The sequence below is a fragment of the Dermacentor silvarum genome, chromosome 3 (assembly GCF_013339745.2).
Source record: "Dermacentor silvarum isolate Dsil-2018 chromosome 3, BIME_Dsil_1.4, whole genome shotgun sequence".
In the NCBI taxonomy this organism is placed as follows: domain Eukaryota; kingdom Metazoa; phylum Arthropoda; class Arachnida; order Ixodida; family Ixodidae; genus Dermacentor; species Dermacentor silvarum.
In genome coordinates, this window is record NC_051156.1 from 100,073,942 (window position 1) to 100,101,327 (window position 27,386).

The 27,386-nt window shown below is 43.8% G+C and overlaps 2 protein-coding genes across 2 annotated transcripts in view; one reads left to right on the top strand and one right to left on the bottom strand.

Moving 5' to 3' along the window:
• Positions 1–17,866: 17,866 nt before the first annotated feature.
• LOC119445614 (uncharacterized) lies at positions 17,867–19,371 on the bottom strand. Its single transcript, XM_037709876.2, has one exon. It carries the CDS (start codon positions 19,232–19,234, stop codon positions 18,587–18,589), a length of 648 nt encoding a protein of 215 aa, XP_037565804.1. The 5' UTR covers positions 19,235–19,371; the 3' UTR covers positions 17,867–18,586.
• A 249-nt stretch (positions 19,372–19,620) lies between these two features.
• LOC119444605 (paramyosin) overlaps positions 19,621–27,386 on the top strand; it is a 52,643-nt gene continuing 44,877 nt past the window's right edge. The window contains exon 1 of the mRNA XM_049664669.1: positions 19,621–19,767. The gene's annotated coding sequence lies outside the window, so the exon portion shown is untranslated. The remainder of the gene's footprint in view (positions 19,768–27,386) is intronic.

Genomic DNA, 27,386 nt, shown 5'->3' on the forward strand with positions numbered 1-27,386 from the left:
AGCACATTTAGAATGTTTTTACATTACAGGAGTGCCCTCGTCGGTTTAAAAAGGACTGAATGTCAACGACCATGTTGCTACTGACGCTTTAGAACAGCAGTTAAATTAGGAAGGATATTTTAGGTCACTGCAATCACACCTCTGTGTCCGCTCTAGCTTAACTCTGCGCCACCAACAGAACTCTTCACGCCACACGTGTCCAGTAACTTCACATCCCGCAAAGGATAACGTGCTGACAGGCAAGCTAAAACTCCCTAATAAGCACCCCGACAAGGTTAAGTTATAAAAAGCATATGTTAAGCACATGCTTGTCAAACCTGTGCATGACATGCCCCTCACTTTTGAGCTGCCTGGGGGGTGAGGAAATTCCAACCCAAAATGTCCTTTGCATTTCCATAGAGCCAATGGGAAGTTGCTTCAATGCGTGCCTTGCAGCAAACACTCACTTCTGCTCCATGCAGTGAAGCCAGAGCTAAAAGGCCACATCAGCCATTCAGGGAACAGTGAATTACAAGGGGAAAAAAAAAGGTCCTTTAATTGACAATCATTGCGTGATCCATCAACTGTTTACCACTCATCCACACTTGTGCGATTCTAGCTGAATGGAAGAAGCAGCAATAGACAGTGGACAAGTCTATTTTTATCTGAGATACACAGGCAGTTTTCATTTCCAATTAGCTCACACGACTATTTGCTTTTACCGCATTGCATGGCACCAATTATAATTGCTATTCCAGCACTGATAACAGCTTGCAACAGACGAGGAATGCAAAAAACCACTTGTGTACTGTGCATTGGGTACGTGTTGAAAAACTCCAGGTGGTCAAAAGTATTTCTTAATTCCCCACTACAGCGTGCCCCAATCAGATTGTGGCTTTGGCATGTAAAACCCCAAAATCGTTTTAATTTTGAAATAGATGTAAAGGTCAACAAACAAGTGTATCGCTAACAGGCAACAGCAACTGTCAGAATCCATACAGATACTATCAACATGGCAGCCGCAGCTCTCGGTACATTACAACAGCCCAACCCTGCATTGGACAATGATTACACTGGAAGGCTTGTAATGAAAAATATATTAGTGCGCATGCCACCTCCAGCATGTGGCGTAGCAATACTCATCGCAGCATCTTTCACACACATATACTGCCCAGAACAGCAGAAAGAACAAACATCCCAAGCAATTGCCTCACACACACGCACACACACGCACGTACGTGTGTGCAGCTGCACACACATATTCCAACAACATACACACACAGGAAAGAGGACGTGCTGTCCTGTTTTGAATCAACAGAGTGATCGGTATATGTGACAGCCCGATGGGAGAATGAACTGCGGCCTACAGCTGGAGCAAAAATGAACATATTCATGTCAACTGCCGAGACTTGACAAGTGGCGGGACAAAAGAACAGAAGGTGCATCGCAATGTGAAGTAACGTGCGTCGGACACTCACCGAGTCGAGGACAGAGAGTACAGCTATACATTTCAATTCTTATGAACAGGCACTTAATGAGTGAAATCCTAGAAGGAAGAACTGTAGTCAGGCAAATTAAAACAACAGTTAGCTATGAATAGCCTGAAGTGTGTGCGCTAGCCTTGACAGATATTGCGATGCCGCTGAACCAGAGCTTAAAAAAAAAAACACTTTTAGCTAGATGATGACAAGCTTCAAATTAAGCTCTTTAGATTGGTAATTCACAGTATTTTGCCATACATTACAGTTACATATTTCCAATCAATACCACGAGGCACTGAAGAGTATGCTGAACTTATTTTTGAAAATTTGGTTAGACAAAGAAGGAAGGGGCAGGGAAGAGAACAGTATACTCAGTAACCACCTTGGTCTCGTGTCACTCAAACCTGTCCAACTACCATCCCTTTCCTTATCTGATTAGTCCACTAAATATTTAGCTGCCCTCCACTGCATTTCCCTTTCCTTGACAACCACTCTATTATTCTAGCAGATTGCCAGTTATCTGTTACATAAATGACATGACCTGCCCAAACACATGTTCTCTCTGTTCCAATGTGAACATCATCCATGCAAGTTTCCTCTCTAATTAATACTACCATTGCTTCATCTTATAAGCGGAGACTAACGGTAAATAAAACCAGTCGGCTCATGTTTCAAGCTGTTCAAAACATCACTTTTATCGAGAACAGAGCTTTTGTGAAGGAGAAAACAGTGTAAACCAACGACAAGAGTGGCGCTGCATTGCAAATATACAGTACCAACTCTCTTGAGGCAACATGTCCCAAGTGGCAAACCAGAGGTAATAAAAAAAAGTTAATTGCTTCACAAATGAACATGAATATAGGAATACAATTTGGCCAATCTTATTTGACTTTTCGGCAGAGAATTGCATGTTCGCACTGCTCTGTCAACATTTCTAACGAGGATGTGTGGTGCCCTTGCTCTGTACAGCTATCTGACTCAAAGCAGGCGGCAGCCTCTTCCTGTTGCGATTTGCTTTGCCACTAAGGTTTCTCTTGGCTTACAACAAATGTTCTGCGGTCTACACAAGGGTAGTTTAGATCTCTAGACCGATTTGGCATTTGCTTTCTGTGTTCGTTTGCCATTGCTTTATCATTTTCCTTTTAGAAACCAATGACTCCCACTGGATGGTTTCTTGATGATGGCCGTCTCAACTATGCATAAACATCATGGTTTGTGCTTGCATAGTTTACTACAAGTTCTATTTTTCCCCTCTTCTGAGACAGAAGACTAAAAGGACAGTTTAACAACAACAACAATGTGTTGACACTTTAATAATGTTGACATGCTATCCAACTATCGGCAGCCTCCCCCCTCCACAAAAAGGAGAAAAAAAAAAAAAAAAGAATCCAGAATACTTCTGGTAGTAGTAGCACTCATGAGCTAAAAGCAGTACACTGCCTTGAAGCCACGTCACAGGTAATACCTCTTCAAACAGGAGAATGCTGGTACGCTTATGGTCACAGCACAATGTCACTGTCAACTCTTATTCCTTACATAACTGACGGCTGATTGCACGGTATTTCTGGCGCATGGAACGCGCCACATCCTTGCCACTGGATACTGGCACACACGACCCCACTCGAACAAAGATCAAATGGAGGCGTATCAAGGGGGGGGGGTTCAAGAGGTGCGAGATAATCACCGAGCGAAGTGACCCTTCACTGAAGCAAAGGAAAACGGTAATGAAACACGAAGCAGACAAGGCATCAGGACGAGCCACAGTGGAGTGCAACAAACAGACATTGCAGTAAAAGATGAACGGTATGGTCCACTTTTAAACGGAATACCGAACTGGTATTTCACGACAGACTACAGCTCAGTTCCACCAACTTTTTTTTTTTTTTTTTTTTTTTTACTATTACGGGTACAACTAATATGGCACATCAAGTACTTGTTTTCCCTACAAAATTGATATGTTCAATTCATGTTGGTTTGAGTGCTTAACTGAATCAGTTTACACTAATACAATAGTCTTTCAAAACTCCATTTTCATTAGTTTTGCGGCGAGAGGCTCACTACTAGATGGGAATATTAAGGCTAAGCTTCCACTTCCTAAATTTCACACCAAAACCACAGCATGCCAAGTGTGACATCACGAATTTTGAAGCCTTTTCTTCTACTTGGGCCACTGTGGCTCACTAAGGGTTCTCGAAAGTTCCAAGTTCAGTATTTGGCCATTTTATAACAGAAAGGGCATGTACGTAGTCCATTATTATACAAAGAAAAAATGAAGTCACTGCAGATGCTGTCAAAAATCTATGATGTCATAGCAAGCTGGCACGGGAACTTCCAAGGCATCGTCACCACCCGTTTTTAGTTCTTGAGTCTTTCCTGGTGTAACAGGCCTTGTCTCATGCAGACCTGGCAACCCAAGAATTTGAAAAAGAAACACTACACTGGAAGCTAAAAAAATACCACAATTGTTTGACTATTCAATGTGTTGACTGCTTATTAAAAGTTTGCAGACTTTGGTCTGTATGGGTGCTGTGCTCTATAGTCGCAGCAAGAACGATCTGTGCCGCAGACAAGCCGTTATGTTTACGAAATTCATAAATGAAATATTCATGTATCAGCTGTGAACAATTTGGTTGCCGTTATGCATTGGTTCTATCAGTTGATGTCACTGCCGTGCAGGTTGGTCCGTACAATTGACGGGTCCGAAGAATTGGGTGCCACGAATTGGTTTTGCCCAAAACTACGAGGTCTGTTAGAAAAGTATTCGACATTTTTTTTTTTTGCGAACACCTGATGGATATGAAACAAGCGTGCTTGCATCAGCCTACCTTGAACCTTCATTTGCATGCGCGGATTTTTTCCCCGCCTGCCAATAGCGTCCGTCGCTGGGACGCAGCGCTTGAGTGGGGTAGTGCGCAGTGCTCTCGTCGGTTTTTTTTATTGCAAGGAAAATGACGGAGCGACTGGAACAGCGCTACTGCATAAATTTTGCCAGCAACTGGGCGACAGCCAAGTGGAAAACATTAGGAAGATTCAGACGGCTTTCGGTGACGATGCTATGAGCAGCACAAAGATTAAGGAGTGGTACAACAGGTTTCAAGACAGCCACACATCGATGGAGAGCGAGCCACGCTCCAGTCGACCATCAACAGTGATGCTGACTGCTTTCTTTGACTGCCGCGGTGTGGTACACAACGAGTACGCACCACGGGGTCAAACAATCACCAAAGAGTACTACAGGGATGTCCTTCGTCGCCCACGTGATGCTGTGCAGCACAAGAGATCGGAGTTGTGGTCAACAGGAAATTGGCGCATCCATCACGACAATGCTCCTGCACATTCCTAGCACTTGATTCAAACTTTTTTGGCGAAAAACCAGACTCCTGTAGTTCAACAGTATGGTTCGTAATATCGATGAACGATTAATCGATTAAAAGTATCCCGCAAAACGATTAATCTCCATCGATGTCCACCTTTCATTTAATCGATTAGAAGTGTTCGATTATTCGTTTTTGAGAATTTGACAGGAGTTGCGCGAAAATGTTGAAATCGTACTAGAATGGCAGAGAATGCGCAGTGACTGTGTGGCTGTGGTAGAGCGACTGTCACTGTTTTTCCAAGTCCCGAGTGATGCCGAGCCGAATGCTTCCCCTCTCTTCACCCACACCTAGCACGCCACCCGAAGCCGGAGGCTTGAAATGCCCTCGCAATTCAAGGCATACTATAGCAACCCAGGCGTTGATTGTTGTGTCACTCCTAGTCCACTAAAGACGACACATGGTGTGCATGCCAGTTTGGAGCACGTATTTGACATAACGATCAAGTTCATGCTGATTCTAGCAAATGTGTAGCTTCCGAGCGTCTATTCTCACATGCTGGCTGTGTGGCCATTCAAGAAGGTGTCGGTTTCCCCTGAACATCTCAGCCAATTGACATTCTATGGTTTTGAGGGTGGTGGTGGTAGTGTTGCAGCAGGCGGGGTTAGTCTGGCATACATAGCTGGTAATTGTTCCGCCTGAGCCTCCTACGAGTTGAGATAAGGTGTGTGTCACCAGAGCCCCGTGTCTCACAGGAAGGCAATCAGCACTCTTTGCACTCTCTTCCTGATTGCCGCGAGCCCTCCGGGGAAAACGACGTCTTCAACTGTCCTGTGCGAAAGACCACTCTTTCACAGGCTGTCGACCATTGCGTTTCTTTCTGTGTCGAACTGTGGGCATAGCCAAATGAAACGGTCAATGTTGCCGACATCACCACAGAAGGCATAGAGCGGGGAAGCGCAAATTCCAGTCTTGAATGACCAAGCCGGTGTGTACGCGGAGTCAGTTGTGATGCGATATAACAGCGTGGCTTCTTCGCGAGTAAGTCCATCGATCACACAGGTTTGGTGTGGAGTCTTGTGGATTGCCCTAAAGTGATAACGGATTGCATACTTGGAGTTCAGAAAAATGCTTGGCGCCCTCATTTTTGGGACACATGTCAGCGTCAGGCGTGCAAGAGCGTCAACTTTTTCGTTTCTTTCAATTCCTACGTGGGATGGAATCGAGTAAGATTTTACGTTAAATTCCTAGCTCATTAGATCTTTGATCAGTGCTAGAGATTGCCTTGCAAACTTCTCTCAAGGTAGGCCAAGATGTTAAATTATGGGGTTTCACGTGCCAAAACCACGATCTGATTATGAGGCACGCCATAGTGGGAGACGCCGGAATAATTTGGACCACCTGGGGTTCTTTAACGTGCACCTAAATCTAAGTGCACGGGTGTTTTCACATGGGCCAAGATGTAATAATCGCTGTAATGCAGACTTTGTTTCCGTCAGCACGACGATATCTTGTGCAGTATATACCGGTAGTTTTCGCAAGGCCGCGGTAATTGCGGCGATTTGTACTGTTGTAGACGAACCTACGTGATCCAGGCGGTTAGACTACGATACACGAAGGGAGGATATACAGAATGCTGCGGCGCAGCTATCTGTTTGTGCACACACCTACCCGTCTGTGTACGCTTGTAGGTGGCTTTGGTACGGTGTGCTCAAGTGGTCCAGTACAAGGAACTTAGCTTTGGCAATTGGAATGACGCGTTTCGCCGGTAGCCGGGGTACACTGAGGCTGCAGGTGATGTCCAAAACAGACCATGGCGGGCTGAGACTACTCCGTTTAGGCCATTTCAATCCTAAAAATCTGAAGGTGTTCAGCGCCGCACGGAAATGAGAGTGAGCTCTTAGCCGCCGGAGAAGCGCCGTGTCTGCGGTGGACTCGCCCAGCCTTAACTGATGCGTGAACAAGGCCTGAGACACCAAAAGATGGAGTGGGAGAGACTGCTTCATTAGTAACCTTCTCGTTTGAAGCTGCCCGAGCAACTCCCATTGCCAAGCGAAGTCCCTTTCTATATACTGCCTCCAAGCGTGCCGACAGAGAATGTGGCTTGTTATCAGTGTAAGCATGGACATTCGACTGTTTCTCCAACGTACACCTGCCAAGCTACGAAGTGCCTTGACTCTTTGCACTGATGCAGCCACAGTATCTTGATGTCTGTGGTGAGGCCCAGGAAAAGAACACTATAGTTGCACAACGAATTAGATGGCCTGTGATATGCAGCGTCAAACGTGTTGATGTCCGCGTCACTCCTATGCATTTCATTTCCCCTATGCATATTGCAATTCCTTGCATATTTTAGTTGGACTTCATCTTGCACTTCTGCCACTTTCTTATTTCTTGTTTAACTGTATTCCACCAGGATGCACTAGTGTCATTTACCTTGTTTCATGCTGCTTTAAGTGCCATTTTATAACATATAATGTTTACATTTTCAAAGGACACTAATGCCAACCCTATTTAGTATTTTACCAAATTAAATATTAAACTTTACACACTTTTATTTCTAACTTGGTTCCACCTCTCAAACATTAAAATAGGGTCCTAGAAAAGTAGATAACTGTGTTTAAACTTTTTTAAAGTGCCCGGAAAAAATTGCGATTAATCGATGAAAAAGCCTGCATCGAAAACAATTAATCGATTAAACGTTGACCTGCCTTCGTTTGGGGATGCGAGAGCCGGCCTCATGCTCTACACGCCAACTGCGCAAAAGGCTAAAATGATGAATGATTAATCGTTAATCGAATAAAAAAATTCATCGACCATCCCTATTCAACAGGCTCCTTACTCTCCTGATATGGCCCCCTGTGACTTCTGGCTGTTTCCAAAAATCAAGAGCCCATTGAAAGGAGCGCGATTTCAGACAAGAGAGGACATTATGGCTGCAACGACAGCTGAGCTAAACTCCATTCCGAAATAGGCCTTCTCGGAATGCTTCCAACAATGGCAGCACCGCTGGGAGAAGTGTGTGGAGTCCCAAGGAGACTACTTTGAGGGTGATTAGGTTTACAATGCTCCAGTTAAGTAGTTTTTTTTTTTCTTCGGCCTACGGTCGGATACTTTTCTAACAGACCCTGTATATGCAAATGAAAAATGTTTGTGTCAATACAATGGTCGTAAATTAGCAGCTAAAATATCTGGCATTTTACGATAAAATAGTAAATGTTGGCAGATATGCTGAATGGTACGAGCGACTTTTTGTTATTTCAGATGGGTAATTTACTATTACAGCTTCTTATTAGTTTTGTGCTCAGTGTCCCTTCAGGAGTAGGCATGCTCTGTTGCAGTACAGTACACAACAACTTTGGAAAGGGTGCAAACTGCACAGTTTGGTGCAGTGAGTGACAAGTGAAATTAGGTTTTGTTGAGCAGCATGCAGTTGCCTTTAGCTTCATTTTGTTGTCAGGAGGAAAGCACGAGTTGCATTCGTCTTAAGCTGTACCCTTTAAAGAGGTCCTAAACTAAGGAGCACCAGACTGACAAAATATTCTTTAATAAGTATATTATTATTTTGATAGCTGGAGGAGTCACAGTTGCTGTTCTTTTTTTGTTTCAGATTAAAACATAAGCGCTGGTATGTCAGCGTAACACTACAGTTGCCAATGTATTTTCTTATATTTGGTTCATCGTAGCTCAGTAAAAAGTCAAAACTTGCCAGGTTCAGTCTTCGGCTCCTTTAGAATATAATGTGGGCCATCTTTAACAATAAACGATTAACTAGGCATGAGCAAACACTCAAAATCCCCAACATCGCGACGAGCTGATGTGGGAACTTCCAAGGCAGTGTTGCCACCCAACACCGGCATTTGCACCTCTTCTGGCTTACCGAACCTCTTCTCACAGTAAGAAAGATGATTTACTTTCAGGCGGGCATGGCACAACGCAGCCAACGAATGACCGACCGTCTTCCTTTTGTAACCCAGGCATTCCTTCTTGGCAATACGCTTGCCAGTTCTACTGACCTGCCGCTGTTCGTTCCCTGTCGCACCAACTTTCCCAGGCCTGTTTTCTTGACTCTTCTATTCATCTGCCTGTCCGTAACAGCGTGGCACAGCGATCAGTGACATCAAAACCACCCGAAGCACCTGGCACAGAGGCCATGGCAAAGTGAAGTCGACAACACTCCCGAAAATTCAGGTTAGCCACTCACATTCCTCTGTAAAGTCTAGTAATTGATTTCTTGTTGTGCTATGCCCATGATATCTTGGCTTGAATTGCGTACGAATGTTTTTCTGCGTGCAAGGCCCTCCTCTGCGGAGATGTAGAGTCAAACCCAAGCCTTGACACGGAAAGCATGTTATACGACATCACTGCAGGTGGTGTCCCAGCTGGCGGCATAACACACTGCTTAATCACCGTCAGTGCCAGGGTAGTGGAACTTGACAAACTTGTGCAGGGCGTCAATCCGTCCACAGGTAAAATTAATGACCTTCGTAGCACTGTAGGGTCGCTTCGATGTTGTTTCACTCAGCAATCTGAGAAGTTGGGTGACCTTGAAGGCCGCAGCCGTTGCTCTAACTTGGTTATTTACAGCGTATCTGCAGTGCCCGATGAAACTTGCGTTCAATTATAAAACAAAATAGCCCATAAAGTGTTCGAACAAAAGCTTGCGGTGAAATGTATATCAGTTGGTAGAATTCACAGGCTTGGTCGCAGTAGTAGAAATTGTCCTCCAATTTTGTATCAACAAGATCACAACGAAAAACAGTCCATTCTAACATAACGATAAGGAACTCAAAGGGACACATATTTTCATAGAGAACGATTATTCTCGGTGCACACTGCACAGGTGGAAGGTGCTCTATGAGAGTGCATGCGGTGATAAAGAAAATGAAAAAAAACAAAAAACCAAAAAGCCTACCGTATCAATGACAATGACAAGCTTGTGTGGGACAATCATAAAAACACGTAAATCTTTATGCCAGATACAAGATGCAGACTGCATTTGACAACCTCGTGTTGTCACCCTAGCGCTCTGCGCCCACTAAACGTGAGCACAAGAAGTATAGTTAACACAGCAGAGCTAGAAACCATACTTCCTTTGTCATGACCCCCTTTTAGTAGTAATAACTGAAACATGGCTTTATGAAGATGGGGACTTGATTCCTGGTTCCTACAATAAATATAGAAGGGACAGACGTCCTTGTGGTGGTGGTGGAGTAGTTTTTTATCATGAGCAAGAGCTTGTCTGTGCCACTCAACTTAAATGGATTGTTTAACCTTGCAGCAGTATACCCTCCAACCATGTGCCACCTTGGATTGCCTAACCACGCTTCATGAATGTATAGTTGCATATTTTAAAGCGATCATAATAGTTGCTGGGGACTTTAACCTTCCGAACATTATTTGTAGAAAACTGTCTTCTCTCGTGAACCAAATAATGTTTGACACAATGTTAGCTTCTGACCTCGAGCAAGCAGTTGATCTTCCTACACGGGTGCAGGAATCTTCTTCCTCTGTTCTAGATCTAGTCTTCCACAGCAGTGCACTTTGCAACTTGGACGTAACCGTTGAAGAGGGTATACCTGATCGTAAGCTTGTGCGTTTTACTTGTGAAGTAGACCGTTCAAACTATCGTGCAATTAAAGAATGCAGGACTGTCAAAAATTTTTCTATAGACAATGACGAGTCCGTTCTTGATTACATCAAACTAGCACTGAAAGACTTCTCTGCCAACATGTCTAGTGACTATGGCAACTCTCTCAGAAGTTCAAATCCATTTGCCACTTTTGCATTGATAATTTCATTCTGAACAAAAAAATTATTCACCGAAAAAATGCTCGGATCAATAGGGACATAATGCACCTTGTTCGGAAAGTAAAGAATCCAAGGAAGTAAAAAACAATTGATCCAACATTCAAAAAGCTAAAACGAACCCTCATCAAAAAAATTAGAATGGGCAGGCAGCTTAATTGTTCCCACACAATTAGGCAGTTTCTCAAGACTGAGCCTACAAAATTTTGGTGCCACTTGAACTCAAATAAGCGCCAACCGAATGCCTACTTAAAGATTATTGAATGAGTAATTAATAATGAGTAACCAACAAGCTTCCGGGTACATTAGTTCATTACTTTCACTCCTCTATCTTCTCTGAAACAATTTGGTGCTCTCCAATTCTTGCTGACAGACAGAAAATGTTAGAACTAATTTCATAATGCATGCGGGCGCACTTTCTACGCTTTTAAATGTGAAATCGGGAAAAGATATTTGGTCCTAACAGTATTCCAAATGCTTTCCTTTGTTGCTATGCCGAGTGGCATTCCCATTTTTTTTTCTCATAGCCTTGTGCATGTCTGTTTCTTGTGGCATCGTTCCATCAGGCTGGCGTGCCGCCCATGTTGTGCATATATTTAAGAAAGTTGACCCAACTTCACTGTCAAACTATCACTGGATATCACGCATGTGTACATTGTGCAAGCTTCTATAGCATACCTTCAAATTTATGGTGAAATTTCGTGAAAAACAACATTCTGTCCTCATCCCGACATGGCTTTCACAAGAGACTGTCGACAACTACTTAGCGTTTCTCTACCGTTCCCACCTTGGCTTCAGTGCTCCACAAACTGGAGCACATCAACAGAATAGCCGCCCACTTCATATTTAATTGGTATGGATGTCGTGACTTTGCATGTCCTTTTATGAATGAGAATATTAGTGTCACCCTTGAAGCTTGGTAGCACATCTTAAATGTTTTTTTCTACCTCTGGAAACGTAACTTATGGTTAGATCCTTCACCCTATCTCCAGCCACTATGAGAGAAACTAGGCATTATCACCGCCAACAAGATCAACTCCGATTTCCATGAACACTAATTGAACTAAGTTTTTCTTTTCCCCCAGAGAAATTAACGCACGAAATGCCCTGTCTGCCGATGTATTCCTGTACAATAATGTACGACTTGCCAAGAAAAAATTGTGCTTGCAGCGAACATTTCTTTTTGTGCGTGTGTGCCTGTGTGTAAAACGCTGCATTGTGCCGGTGCTGTAAGTTTGTTATGGCTTGATAATTTCATGGGGTCCTTATACCGTGAGCAGTTCTTTGCTCATATTTATTCATTTCTGTGAAAAAGTTACCTTTGCCTTTACTGCAACTTATGCAGTCCCTTGCATGGTACTTCTTTTTATTCTCTTTAGAATCTCTATGTATTAGGCATCACAACTGTATAAACAATAATCCACTTATGCCCGGACCTCATGTTGGCCTGCAGTATTCTTTAAATAAAATAAATAATAATACAGCTCAACTTTCACTTCGTCTATTGAAATAAGAACATTATTATTCTAAAGCACAGTTGCTAGTTAATTACCAGAACAATAACCTTAGTGCCAAGATATGCAACTGTTATTACAGTGACTTTATACTTAAGCCATTTTTCTGTCACTGCCATTCTCCACTTTCAAGAGGTTGGCGGCACCCTGCATAAATTTGTTCCAGCCAATACAATCTCGATAAGCCAGAGAGCTTGATCAGACTTTACACACACAAAAACAAAACAAAAAATCAAATTTATCTTGGTGGCCTAATTAATGCAAAGATCAAATTTTCACACCTGCGAACACACGGGATGTGCTCTTTGACTGAAGCCCCTTCACCATAATCGGTAAAAAATAAACAAAATAAAATAAAATTTATATGGTTATTCACAATCGTGACACGAAGAAGACTGCTGCAACGAGCGAGGCTTTGTGTAGAAGACATGGCAATGTTCGACAAGTATTTGAGAATCTTGTGTACTCCGAAAGATGTGCCCGAGTGCGAGTGGCCATACAAGATTGGTTAGCTGATTGGTAGGGTTTACAGGTACATGGTAGGGGTAACAAGAACTGAAGCCACCTGCCTTCAAATACAGGGCATAAAATTATCTCTAGACGGTAGAAATGGTGTTCTAGGTGATTACGATTCTGTGGGCGTATCTTGACAAGGACAGTAATCTATTTTCGCATCAGTACAGGGTAATGATACAAAGACGCATGCAGAAAAAGCTGATCTTCCTTTGGTTAATCGTATCACCCAAGCAATACTTGATTTGACCAATCATTTGACCCATCACCATAGAAAGGGTCAGGAAAAACTACTCCAGAGAAAATGAAAAAAAAAAAAAAAATCTTGAGACACCACCAGAGCATGTCACTTGACTCTTGTCCACAGAGTGGACAAATTGCTGGGCTGCTGTCTAATTAAAAAAAAAAATGAATAAAGGTGAAGCAACTATGCTAATATGCCCTTGCAAGTGTGCACAGGCATGTATACATGAACAAACACCCAGTAGCAAATTTATACCTTTTCTTCGGTCTTTCTTATTCATCACTCCAATCATATTTCTTAGCAAGGACCTGAACATCTTTCTAACAATTCAAATCAGACCCTGTAAGTGGCGACATATTATGAAACATTCCACTTCGGCTATATTTCTCTTTTCGCCTTCAGAAGCACGCTGATTGGCCCTGGTTGGGTAAAATTGAATGACTTCGGGCTCAACTAGCCAATCAGCTCATCCAATTTTCCTAAAACAGCTAATTAACGCATGCCTGAAGGCGAAAAGTGAAATATCGCCGAAGTAGAACGTTTCAGAATATGTCCCGTGGTCGCAATCTTGCAAGCTTACTCGTGGCAAGGCAATGACATTGTTCGCTTCTATTCAAAAATGCAAAAAATTTCAGTCATGCAATGCCCATATGCATAGCAAACTGCTTGCTACTGCCACCGAGGATGGAAAGCAATGTCGTGCACGGCCACACAATCATTTTCATTGTCAGAAAGATGAAAATATATTAACCTAGAGGCATGGACTTTAGAAACTCGACAGCTGAATCACACAAACCAGCGCAGATTCAACAGCTCTTCAGCAACTGGCCAAAACCCCGTCCTCCACCCATGAAGATTTTTCGTCCATGACGCAACTTCCACAAGTATAAGTATTGACTCTTTTTGCGGAGCAGTTTGGTTTAGAGAAACGAGATGGCGCTCACGGCGGCGTGCCATTAAGGGGCTTTACGCGCCATACCTCTCTCTCAGCGACCGCGCACGAATACGAAACCATTACTGCTTCTACCTTGCTTCTGTGCGATCAGCTGTCGGAAATGCAACTGAGTTTTCAGCTAACACATTGTGCTCCAATCATGCTAGACTGAATCATGTGGATTGAAGAGGTGTGCAGTAGTTGGCTGCAAAAATAGTGACTGGCATGTTAACGAATAGAATGAATCTGTGTGGCCAAGTTCGCGTACCGCTGCTGCAACTGTCCGAACGTGTTACTGGCACTTCGTGATGTACGGCTTCCTCGAGGATACAGAAATTTGCTCATCCACCAGCCTTGTATCGCTAACCTTCAAAGAAAAAGCTTCATCCCCAGAACGTCGGCAAGAGTGAGTACCACTCGTTAAACAATGACAAAAGGAGTAGCGCCGCTTCCTGTCATAGTAAGTTTTGCGCACATTATCTATACACATATGTCCCAAATGGCAGGAAAACTTACGCCCACTCTATCGTCGACGTATCAAGAATAAGTGAGTGGGCGCACACTTGAATATATGCGCACTGTATACGCACTATAAATGACGGACTACACTGATGGCGCACGGATTAATGGTCGAAATTGAATGTTTCGTGACGGTCCACAAGAGTAAGCGAGTTTCTAGCTGTAATATACATTTGCTACAAGGTATTACAATGTACAAAACAGCTATGTTTCAAGCCTTGTGCGCAGCAAGAACAAATCTATCGGAACTGAGCACACCCGCGAGAGATTAGGCAGAAAATAATCAGGTAGTGGCCGCACCGAGGAACTTCACTGAGTCAGAAACTGACAAGCCACTGCTTCAAAATATTTGCCGAATAAAGAACAAAGAGCAAAACACACTAATCCTGACTGAATTCATAATCGGAAAGCTTGGAATACATATTTAGCCCCGCTTTTAGAACAAGCACCATGGCAATACGCTGCTCGCGCCATTTGGACATAGCTTAATCAGCTCCGAAAGCGCTTTTGCATGTTCTCTGAAGCTGTGATCAAAGTTTCGTGTCGTCCACCTAGTCACCGTCTACGATATCTCCGAAAACAGAGGTTTTCTAAGCCGTGCCGGCGTCACACACTTCCATTGTAAACAAGGAGGCAACGGAGGCAGTTGAGGCAAGCAATGGACGAGTCACCACGTGATCAAACATGGCAGCGCCCACGGGATCGCCGCGAAAAGGGTCAATAATATGGGGTGCGTGACTATCAGAGATACCAAACGTGAACCGACTGCCCCTATTTCAAGCCAACACATCTTATTTGAAAATTTGACATTCGATTACGGCCAAATATTAAACTGCGTGAAGAAGACAAGACGTGAACAGAAACGCTTTGTGCGTCTGTTCACATCTTGTCTTCTTCGCACAGTTTAAATATTTTGCTGAATCCATGAACAGACTAGTCCAACAACATGACTTCGAATATGTGCAATTACTACGACTACTGGGTCCTGCCATAAACTGGAAAGGGCCAGTGAATATGCTGCACCAGCCAGTTCTCATTATAGCCAGTTGTGAGCCCCACCGGAAAATGCGGCAATCTTTCACTTGTTACTCGCTCACAAGCTGCCTATTAGATTTATTACGGGAGTGATATGGATTTAATTTTCTTTAAAACCTCTACTCTCCCATGTTTCTTTTTCATTCTCTCAAAAGGATAAAGCAATATTCCATGCCTATAAATATTTTTTTCAAACATTCGCTAATGAATACACAAAAAGCAGAAGCAAATGGTGCCTCATTATGGCCTGTAACGATGGGCCAAACGGCTGATGTGAGAGAGAGAGAGAAAAACGATGAATAAAAAATGATACTAAATAAGAGAAAGCCCGCCCGCCACGGAACTTTTGGGTGGACGCAAGCACACGCAAGAAACCACGTCGATTATCGAGTTAATGACTTCGCGAACGAGCAACCAAGCCCTCGACCGTTACCTGAAGCGCTCGTTCTTTAAGTAGCGCCAAACGCTTGATCAACGATTCTTACCACTATCCTCTTCGCTGGGCACTGCTGGAATATATATATGTCCCGTCGCAACGAAATCCGCCAGAATCGAATTACGAAGTCACGCGCTCGCACGTAATTCCGGGCGCTGCCGTCTGAAGATCACGCGCGCTACAGCGTGCGTCAATGCGGTAGTAGTCGTCGGTGAGAAGGATCGCCGCGGCCTTCGGACATCATCACGTAATCGTCTGCAAGTCGCGTGCTTTCGCGGCTCTTTTCCTTTTCTTCAATTTTTATCCTGCGACGCAGTGTAGCAGATTGCTTCACAGTCGCAGGCAACACGCGCTCCCCCTCAGTCGTGCAAAAGTATTCAGAAGTTCCGGAGGACACCGTTCGCTTCCCAAGAGGCTCCGTCGTCGGATATTCCTTTTTATTTATTTATTTCTTACCCTACGACGCACGACGGGGAGATAACGACGCGGCCGACAATCGCGCCGGGCGAACAGAGATAAAGGAAGACCGGTGCACGCCGGAGAACAGTTTCTCTTCCGCAAGAAAATCCGTGAAACCTCGAAGCCGTACGTATGTATGTACTACTTACGTCGGGTCCATCGAAGTACGACGGAGAAACCGATCACAGCGCGGAAGTTGTCGCTTCCGTTGCGCAATTTCTTCAGCACGTGCCAACATGCGAAACCGCCAATTTCGCGATCCGGCATTTCTCTGCGAGCCAGCAGCAGGGGCGGAACAAATATAATAACTGCCGACGTCGAGCAAAATCTCGAGAACGTTTATGCGCGTTTGTGAAAGCGGCGGGGAAAAAAAAAAAACAAGGCATTCCTCGCGCGCACCACCTCAAGTCCCATTCTGGAAGCCGGCTACTGTAATCACGGCCGACTGCTACTTAAGCACGCCAAACCATTCGGAGCGAACGGGAGTGGAAAGAGGGACACAAAACAGCTGAGAAAAAAAAAAAAACATATATTAATGAGCGAGAGAGAGAAGCACCGAAAACTTCGCTCCTCCTCGCCACTTCAAAAAAAAAAAAAATCGCGCTTCGAACATCGCATTTTCGATGCCCTCCCATTTTATTTTTCAGAAAAGGTGCACACGACAGAGAAGGGGCGCGGTAAAAGCCGCTACGCCAAGTGTAGGGGCGCACTTTCGCCCGACTACGATCAAGCGAAACCCAAAAGCAGGCGATATCACGAGGGTTCAAACGAAAGCCGCAGGTCTCGGCATGCCTAGGCCTAACCTCCGGAGGAAAAGGTCAAATAAAGGTAGCCCAACGTTGAGACTCCCTGGCTGCACCTAGAAAACGATAGCGAGCGCGTAATCGCGGACGACACTCGCCGGAAGAGCTCGCGAACTCTGTTCCTTGGTCATCGACGCACTTTCTCGGCTATCCACAGGAAAGCGGGAAAAAAAATCTGCGCGGGTAGAAGCACCGACGGATCACATGTGAGCAGCGCTTGGCCGATAGCTCGGCTCCACCTCGACGAAGAAGAAATGGACGAGAGAAAAAGAAAAGACTTACCCGAGCCGCTGTCGCATCCGGCAGAGACGCACAAGTCTACTCCGTTCACTGCCGCCTCCTGCAGTTCAGGGCCGGACAGTAATTTCGCCGAATGCTCATTTTCGAGGGTCCCAACGAGAGTCATATCGTCTGCACTGCACCGCTCGCACGTGGAAAGCCTCGCAGACGGAGCCGCTGGGCATGTCGACGGCAGCGCCACTCGTAAACGCAGCGATCTTATTTTTTTCGTTAATAACAAGGAAGGAGGCGAAGAAAAAAAAATGAACGGTAGTTTGGGCGCCCTCGTGAAAGTTGGCTCGTATTGCCTCTTTGAATAAGTGTCCGTAAATTTATTTTCTCGAAAGATCACGTTTGTGTGGGAAGCAGTTGCGTATCGTCTTCTGTTCGGCGTTAGCAGACGACCGGCGATGCGACCAAGACAAGTACTTCCGATCAGTCGTACTACGTCTGGCGTTTGGCACATAACATCGAAATGTTTCAAGATTTCAAAAAAGGTTTCGCGAATGCACGCGAAATTCAGCCAAATGGAAACGTTTTGACACACATTTTTGCTGCTCCATCTCGTTTTATTACAATGCGTCCATGGCATGGTCAGCATTGATTGCATCGATTTCTTCATGACACAAATCAACGGAGCAGCGAGATCACATTTATTCCACACTGCTGCATAAATATATTAAAATCACCGGGTATCTACTGACTACGACGAGACCAGGGGAAGGGTAAAATCACGCTCACTGTTCTACGACAAACAGCGGCAGGCTAAAAGTACTGCAGATAAAAGTTTGAGAAGCGTGCAGCACATAAATCTAAAAAAAAAAAAAAAAAAAAAGAAAAAAAAAAAACAGTAACTAACGACAAGAACGTTGTCTAAACGATTAGCTGCCGCTAACGATGGAAAGTGCAATAAAATCACGGAGCTGTATAAAGTGTTTCACCCCATCCTCGCATTATTTACACTATAGATTCGTATACGCAATACTATATCACGGGCATTTGACACGACCAGAAGCAAGCGCCGTTTTCTTTTTTTCGCGCTTTGGAATGTCTAGGGCACGGTCTAAAGTGATGCACATGCACTTATGTCCGGGTACGTTCAGTTCATTAAAGAAAATTCAGGCGCTTCCGGGGGGGCGCGCCGCCGTAAACACAAGCGTGGTGACGCGCGCGTCATCATCGAAATCTGTCCCACCCCTGGATGGGGTGCGGAGTAGTCTCTACAATAAATAAAGGAGCTTCAGTCCATCACGGGCGATCGTCATCGGCTATCCGACCGCTTCAGAGGGCGGCGTCGTGCTGCTGCCGTCCGTCTGAGTAGCGAGGCTGAGTCTTTGCGGCGGCGGCGGGTCGAGACCGACCACTTCCTCGTGCCGTTCGGCCGGGTGGTGGGGGTCGCCGCCGTTCTCAAAGCTCCTTTTGAAGGCGCTCTCGTGGTTCGCGAAGCAAGTGGGGTCGGAAAGTTGACGCAACGGAAGCAGCGGCAAGGGGCCGTTCGCCGCCGACGGGTCGCTGTCGCCGCAGCCACTGGTCGCGGCGGCAGCGACGCTAGCAGCAGCCGCGAACGACGGGGGCGGGCGGTGGTGGTGCTCCGAGAGCCGCTGGTCCGGCCGCTCGAGCTTGACCTGAACGGCAGGCTTGGGCAGCGCTCCACCGGCGCCGTAGAAGGCCGTGTACGTGTTCACGGTGGTTTCGTCGTCGCCCGAAGTGGTGCGCGGCCGGCCCGAGCGGGGCCGTACGTTCAGGTGGCCCTCGCTCTCCCAGCGTTGCACCCAGAGGTTGACGGCCGTCCACGACAGGTGGAGTCGGCGCGCGATCTCGCTCTTGTTCTTGACGCCCGCCTCCCAGAGCTCGATGATTTGCCATTTCACCACGTCGCCGGTCTCGCGGCGACCCCTGGGTTTGCCCCGAGGCATGCCTCCGCGCGGTGCGTTTCGCTCAACTCCGTCGCGCAGCGTATCGCATCGCGGCGCCGGCTGAAAGCTTGGTTAGGCTTAGCCAGCGCCCCGACAGGGAAGCCGACGACGCGCGGCGGCTCGCTTGCGGCGCTCGCAGGCGGCGCAGCCAAAAGCCAGAGATGCAGCCGTGTCTGGTCGACGTGAGACGTAGCGAGCCGGAGCAAAAAAAAAAAAAAGAACAAAGAATTTTTTCTCAGAAATATTTCTTATAAAGCGTCAAACATTTTTAAAAGCCGTCGCACGTTTATTTGTGATACAACAATTCGATGAACATTAATTTGCCATCTTCGCTCTCCCGCCCAGCTTCACCGACAGGCGGCGATACCGCGCGTCGTTCTCCATAATGTCGTCTGTCATGTCCCGTGTTGTGGAACGACGCGATGTGATTCTTTCGCAGCGAAACGCGTCCGTTCGTCACTGAACAGCGACATTGTCGATGCGGGGCAGCCCGTCGCAGTGCTTCACACGCCGCACACCCGACTTACAAAAAGGTACGAGGCCAGCCTCTCAGAAGCGCTTGCCAAGCTCAGCCCGTGATCCACGTCGCTCACCGTGATGAGGTGCGGCTGGCCGGGAGAGCGACGCGAATCTGCGGAATGGAGCGCTCGGTTGCGCGGTTCCTATTCGGGAAATACGCGGTCGCGAGCTAGGCTTGAGTTCCGGTATGGGAAGACGTGGCCGGTTCTATTTTCGCAGCATAAGGCGCGCTCTTTCACGATAGCAGCTTGCTGCTATTTTCGAGGACACTTTCGCATTTGGCGAGCGAAAAAAAGAAAACAAGAAAATAGCCGCACACGCTCCGAGCGTTATTCACGCGCGACTAGACTCCGGCACCGAGCAGATGGGGTCGTCTTGTGGTACTTTCGCGTGCGTTACGATCGTTCTAGAGCGAGCTAAGATGTTCCGGTCTCAGTCCTTATTGCCTTGATTATATATATAGGAAGCCGAGGCCCCTCGTGTAATTAGCGAACCTTCGTTGCCGAATACGCGCTGCACGCAGCATCATGCCCCATTAGTTCATTTGCAATCAACTAACCTCATAGTTTAGCCAGGGTTTTGATTTAAACGCGATTATTTATTCGTTTATTCTACTAATTTCGGATGCACTTGTTTTGCTAAAGCATTCTTCGAAAGTATCCTCGTCTTTATTTTTTTCTGTTGTTTTTGGTTTTCCTCCACATTCAGCAATAACAAACATGCAATAACTTTTCTAAGGACTTATGTATTCTGAGTGAATTATGGTGCAATGTTGACACATTGCACACATTCTTTCAGCCCCTCTAGTGTTCTTGAACACTGTCCTGTGGTTTCCTGTCAGCATTAATAATCCAAACGATGAAAGTGCGGCGACTGCCATACCCTGCATAAGGTGTGCAGGCAGTTTTGAGTTCAATGGCAGCCTTTTCCCACTAACTGGTTACACTCTGCTTGGCAGTGGTGTTCCGAAATGTTAACGGAATACCGACACTATTTACAACTTGTATTTTTTTTTTTTTTCATTAACCCTTTCAGGTTGGGGAAAAAAAAAATACTGGCAAACGCCATTGCTACCTAAATAAGTTAATGTTTGTTTCTAGAAATCAGTTATGGTTTTAGTATTCAGGAGTTGGATGCATTATGATTCACTGGTTCGTTTCATTCCTGTGATAGTTGTAGCTACCACATGGGAGCACAACTAGAGGAGAGGTGTGCAGCATTCTTGGTTAATTTTTTTTTTTTTTGTGGGGGAACAACGTATCCTACCTTGCCTTACAGCTACACAAGGTCAACAAATTTTCCTGTGACAAAAAAAGTGTCAGTGACGCGCAGGTCCAGAATATCAAGCAAAAGTTTCGTATCAAATTAAAATGTCTTATAAGTGTTTTCCAACTTTGATACTCGCAAAGTGTCATCCTTTTACGTGTGAGAAAAGCACGTGGTAGAACTTCTGCAACATCGAAAATATGTCATTACTGCTTGAAGTGAGAAATACCTTTTCTTTATCTATTATGCGTGAAACAGAAATGGTCTCGTCAAGCAACCTCTTTGGCGATTTCAATTATATTTGTTGTATAAGAAGTTTACTGAAACTTTAGTGGCTGCTTGGAGTAGCTTCGTTAACTGGGTCCTCATTGTTTATACGAATTGCCTAAGGTCCATAAACGTCTCAAAATTTGGAGAACCGAGTTCAAATTAGGTTTTAAACTCGGCGCTCTGTGCTGTCTGCCTCTTCTCATCTGTCATCATATTTATTGCGCTTATGTTTGTCCTGGCCTTTGAAAATCGACAACTAGCTCAACTGTCTTCACTAACCCATTAGCACGCAGTGTACTTTCTAAATTAAGTCAACATTTTTATTTCTGAATAAAATGAAGAAACAACATGCTGTTTAAAGTAATACGCCAATTTGCTGTGAAGGGCCTTGCCAAAATAGCTGAATTATAGTTTTTTTCTTCTATCAGCTGCATGATGTCCTTGGTCAATTCATTGGCTGAACTTAGAGAAGTAGGAAACACAGCAGGCACTGTTGTGTGTGCAGCCTAACTATTTCTTATTCTTAGTATTTGTTCCTGAAAGCTGATTTTCGTGTGCAATTTTCACCAACTAGCCCAACTATGCAAACGAATGTATTGCAATTATGTCAACTGTATCTGTTGAACATCTATTAGCTTACAATTACTTCAGTTGCATGAGTTTTACAAAATCCACAAATTATTGGCATATTTCAGAGTGATCCATAAAATATAAATTTTGCCCGCTTCATTTGCACAAAGCCCAAATGCCGTTCCACGTCAAGGAAAGGAATAACTTATTTGTCTTTGTTTCTGGCAATGTTCAGTGCAACAAAACTATGAAATGTTATTTCAGTAATTAGTATGGGTGGGCAAATATTTGAAGTTTCGGATGCGAATTGAATATAACACACTAACTATTCGTATTTGAAAAAGAACTATTCTGTATTTTCGAATATTGAAACTAGCCGAATATTTCGCAGCAACCAACTGTTAAATTCTGGTTACTGTTCTCCACCAGCTAAACAAAGTATTGCAAATTATCAGAGGTGAAATGACGACACATGTTTTCGAAGCAATGAAGAAACAAAATGGGTAATTAAGATTTATTTGCAGTTTCACGGTGGTAGCCTACGTACGTAACCATCTGTGATTTTTCCTTGTAGTCTGTCATTTAGTGTTTTTGGCAGTCTAGTCATTTGGCAGGTTTTATCTTTTACATTCAACGGATGTCTTTCTTACAAAGGCCCTTTTACATGTTATAATGGCACACAAGTCCTTCAGCAACTTTTTCTTTTTTTTACACAACATTTAATTAGCGGCAACAATTTATTCAGCAGCCTCTGAAAGCTTGCTTGCAATCAGGCTCTAAAGATGTTGCGAGGCTGTTTGTGCAGTTTTTTTAATACCAATTAGTAATCTTGTGTTTAAAACGGAACCGAATTGTCCCTGATATTGAGCTGTCTTTTTTCACTAGTAAGTACAAGCATGGTACATAATTATAGCGAAATAAATATTCCTGCTTTAAATATGTGCCTGCACTTGACTATCCAATTCAATACTTATTATTGTTATTCAATATTTATATCGTTATTTTGTAAACCGCACCTATTAAAAAAACATCTAAAGCAGACATAATTAATGCATTATAGACCGCTCTGCAGTATACTGCTAAAATGTGAAAGGTACTTTTTCAAAACTCTTGTGAACGTTGTAATGAATTCATGTAAGCTGTAAATTCGTATATCAAACTTGTCCGCTTTAGATGTTCTAATAGATGCAGTCTACAGGACTGCGTTACCTGCTTTTGTGCAGTGTTATGAATTTGTAAACCTTGTGCTTCAATATTTCCTAACGTTACCAGTTTTCCAGGCCATAAATAAAAATTTGCTTCCTAGAGTCACTAGAATTTAACTTTCTCTCTCAAATGCATCAAAACTTCATTCGAATCAGTCCACCAAGTGTCTCGTGACGGCATTTCTGCATTGTACATGTGTTCGAATGGGGAAATCAGAGTTCGTTGTGAGCTGTAAGTCTTGTTTTAAATAAGAATATTTAGGTATCAAACTCAGCGTAGCAAAAGTGATACATTGGATTTTGAGGTGTTAAACCTCACTAGAGGCGCAATTTGCAGGGTTGTGATATTTGTGCGTTTCTCATGGAATGTCACAATTTTAAATTTGGTGCCTATATTTCTAAAGCATATTTTTTTGTTTTTGAAAATTTGTGTCAAAATGGAAGCCTGCAGGAAATAAGGAAACCTGGAATGGGGCCAACATTGATTATACATTGCTCCGGAATTCACCGCTAATTTGCGAGTAGGACTTCTCGCGAAACACACGTGGACAGTAATGTAACAAGTTCTCATCAGCTGTGAACAAATCTATGATATATTTATAGCAGATTGGATCGAAAAAGTCAGTTGCAGAAGAAGTTGGCTATAAGATTTAAGAAGTTTGCATGAAAAGCAGCTGAGCATGCAGCGAGAAGTAAAGAGAGCAAAATGGGACCAAGGCGCTCATTGAGCGACGAGTGCGACGCTACACTAAGAAGTCGAGGCATTTCAGTAACCATCAGAGATCACTGCTTCCTACATATGCGTGTGATCGGCCATATCTTTTTTTCTCTATTATTGGATAAGAACAATTAAAATTAAAACCTAAGCACTCGCACTGGGTGGGCTTTTAAAAAAAAATTGGAGGAAACTCAGCTGCGTGGCTTTGTTGTACTGCTGCCAAGCACGACAATTAAGCACGACGCTTGGGCGAGTTGGTATGACTGCATGTTAAAGTGCAGCCTTAATGTACACTTCAATGATGTTAGTGGTGTAATTATATGTGGTCGTGATTAACCCAAAGCCCCCCACTACGACGTCTCTTGTAGCTCACGAGTTACTTTGGACTCTTAAACCCCATAATTTGTTTTGATTTGAGGTTAGAGAAAACAGATGGTGGGCATTCAGTATGTGTCAATTTCAATCATGTGTTTCATTTTTTCACGTATTTTTTAGTAAGCATGATTACAACATGCATTGTGGGAAAATCAAGACATTTTATAAAGATTTCATTTCTAGAAATTTCTGCTCCTGCAGGCTTGCCCATGTTTCGTACCTAGATAAGTTCGGCACCTTCCGAACCTTTAATATCCCATCATTCCCACGCTGTTGCAGCTCACCTAGACGGTGCTGCCATATTTTTTCACCCTAGGTAGTTTTCTATGAAACTCCCGACTAAAGGCTGCTGCAGCACTTGTGATGCAAGAGTGACCTTACATGGCAATTGCGTCCTTGTGTAAGATTGAAATCGTGACAACTTGGACAGCATGGCGAAAGCAAAAGGTCACGAGTGCAAGTAAAAATAACATTCACATGGCACACACACGTATGTTGCTGTTTGAGTGTACTGCTTGAACAATCTGTATGTCCTCTTGCCTATGATGCGATCGCCCAGCACTACTGCCTGAGCGATTAGTAATTGCCTGTGGTTTCCTTAAAAATAAAAAGAGGCATTTCACCATGAGCGCCAAAAAAGGTCTACCACTCTACTAGCTGTCCATGTTGCTAAAATCGAGATTATTGTCGGAGACATATCTAAGCATCTGATATGTAAGTACCTATTATCTTGGCATATGGCACAATTGTTCGATTTCCAAGCTTTACTGAATCTTATTTTGAAGCACATGGCAGAGCCCATGTTGAGTTTGTTTTGTTTGTTTAAATAAGTTTGTTTTAAATAAGCATGTTACGTGTATGAGCACCTGCTAAACTTCGTGGATTTCCTGGCATGTGCCATTATATTCTCTGTTAAAAAATTATTGCATGCTCTTACATTTTTAGAAATGTTTGCGGAATTAACAAATATAACCCATTCTCTTCGTTTTATTGTTTTCTATGCTTATTATTATTTTTTTATTGAATTGATTTGAGCTGGACTGGTTTTGATAAGGTCTGTTTTTCTTCAAGGAAATAAGTTGAAATTTACTGACTTTGGGGAGGAAATGTTTTATTTAGGCCACCTATTTTCCTTGCAGAAATTCTAGGACATTGGTAAATAAAGAAAAATGCAGCGTCAAGCTTACAATACTTCAGCTTAGCAGTGAAAAAGTATCACTATTCTGTAAGCTGCTTCTATTGGGACCTCTTAAGTGGAGAAAATTGATACGGAGTAGCAGTCCTGTGAAATTTGCATAAACAGTGTAATAATATTATGTAAGCTGTAAACTAATTTATCACATTTGTCTGCTTTAGACATTTAATAGTTAATAGAGTCAAATTAATAGATTTATTACAGAAAATTATTATATTTAATTAGCAAAGTAAATGAAGTTCTGAGATTTATTGGGCCTTTAAAGCTACAAGGTTGCGTTCCAGAGGTTACCTACTGTTACTGACAGAATGGTTACTATCCTGTAACGTGATACGGCGATCTGCATGCCACTATACCGAATGTATTCAAGAGCATTACTTAGCTAAGCTTGAAGGGTTGTTCTAGATGGATGATGCATAGTACTTCCGTTTATTGCATGTGGCAGTTTCATATTTAACTTTATGCACTGAGTGAGGGGAGAGGAAGAATGTTCTTTGATGTAGCCAAGAGATATGAGACATCAGCACAAGCTTCAGAATATTTTTGGCTCATGTTAACTTCGTAGTGATTATTACTCCAAGGTATTTGTTAAGATTCAATTCATGACCAGTGAGGATTGAAAGGTGGCATGAGACCGTTCTTTTGATGCAAGCATGAATTCGAAGGGGGGAAACATTCACTTCCGTAAACCAGTGTGACTTTCCTGTATGTTTGGCAGGTCGTGTCGTATCACTACCCAATCTTTGCTATTTGACATTTGATGGCATAGGTTGCAGTAATCTGCAAAGAGACAAATGGATTGAAGGTTGTGCTTGGAGACAAATAGATGATGATGTTCTCGGTAGTAGATCACTTATAAATATTAGAAGACAAAGCAGACCACAAAACAGAGCCTTGAGGAACGTTTGGATGTTGCTGTACTAGTGACAGAACTTCGAGTGGTTACATTAGTGAACTGAGAGCGTTCTGTTAAGACACGTAATTCGTGATAAGATTTATGCAGTCAAGGCAGACACTTGAAAGTTTAGTCATCAGCCATTTTTGAGTAACACGATCAGAAGCGTTAGAGCTGTCGATGTACATGACATAAGTTCGGATCGAGAGAATTAAATGAACGTCAATCATCAATTTTAATAAAGTAGAGTTTCTTGAGGTAGTCTGTTGAAGAATGACTTTTCATGTGTAAGTGGTGAGTGACGTGGGAGTATATTATGGCAAGTCAGTTCGGCGGAATCCCACAAGGTTGAGAAAGGTTCAGTTGTCATCCACCTGGATGTAGCATGAAGTTGTAGCTTCATGTTACATTCGGGTGAATGACAATTTTCCCTATCATAGGAGTATATTATGTTCCTAGCTTGAAGCGAGATTGTTGTGTTGTCATCTTCCTTTTCACTGTGGCACCATCGACTGCTGTTTTCAGTTCAGTGGCACATCATACTTTCCTTTAAGCTCTACAGCGTGTAACTGTGTTTGCTGTGTCCACCTGCCTGTACATTCATCCTTTCTGTTGCGTCGAAGATGACTGTACCATTGTCATCACACCACCAGGCTATTCCCCCTGCTTGGCTTCACTGTCAACACAAGGATTCAAATGCATGCCTCTGTGGCAATGTGCAATTGGTCGCTGGGATACGCTGAACGCCTTCCTATTATGCAGCTTTGGCAACTGGTAATTTATACGAGATTTTGCGAGCCACTCGGGCTCTGAGACTGGTGACGTCCGTGCATGGTACTTCAGAAGCCACAACAGGCATGGTTTCCTACAAGAATTACTAGAGGGAACACTGGCACTGCGATCGTTCAGCTATCGTGGGAGTGATGGTTGGTTCGGGGATTGGTCTGGCATTCGTGCTTGCGGCTTCAACCGTTCTTGCGACTTTGTATACAGCTCTGCTTTATCGGCCTAAACTTCAAGGCAACCCTCAGTTTCTAAATGCAGAAGGCAATAAGATTCCGCGCACATGTAACATGTTGCATTTGTAACGCAGTACCTTGTTGAAAATCATCTGTTCGCAAAGCCGTTTGTAAACAGAA

Bases quoted from the DNA above. Each gene is read 5' to 3' on its own strand.
- LOC119445614 (XM_037709876.2), bottom strand. From the start codon at position 19,234: ATGCCTCGGGGCAAACCCAGGGGTCGCCGCGAGACCGGCGACGTGGTG.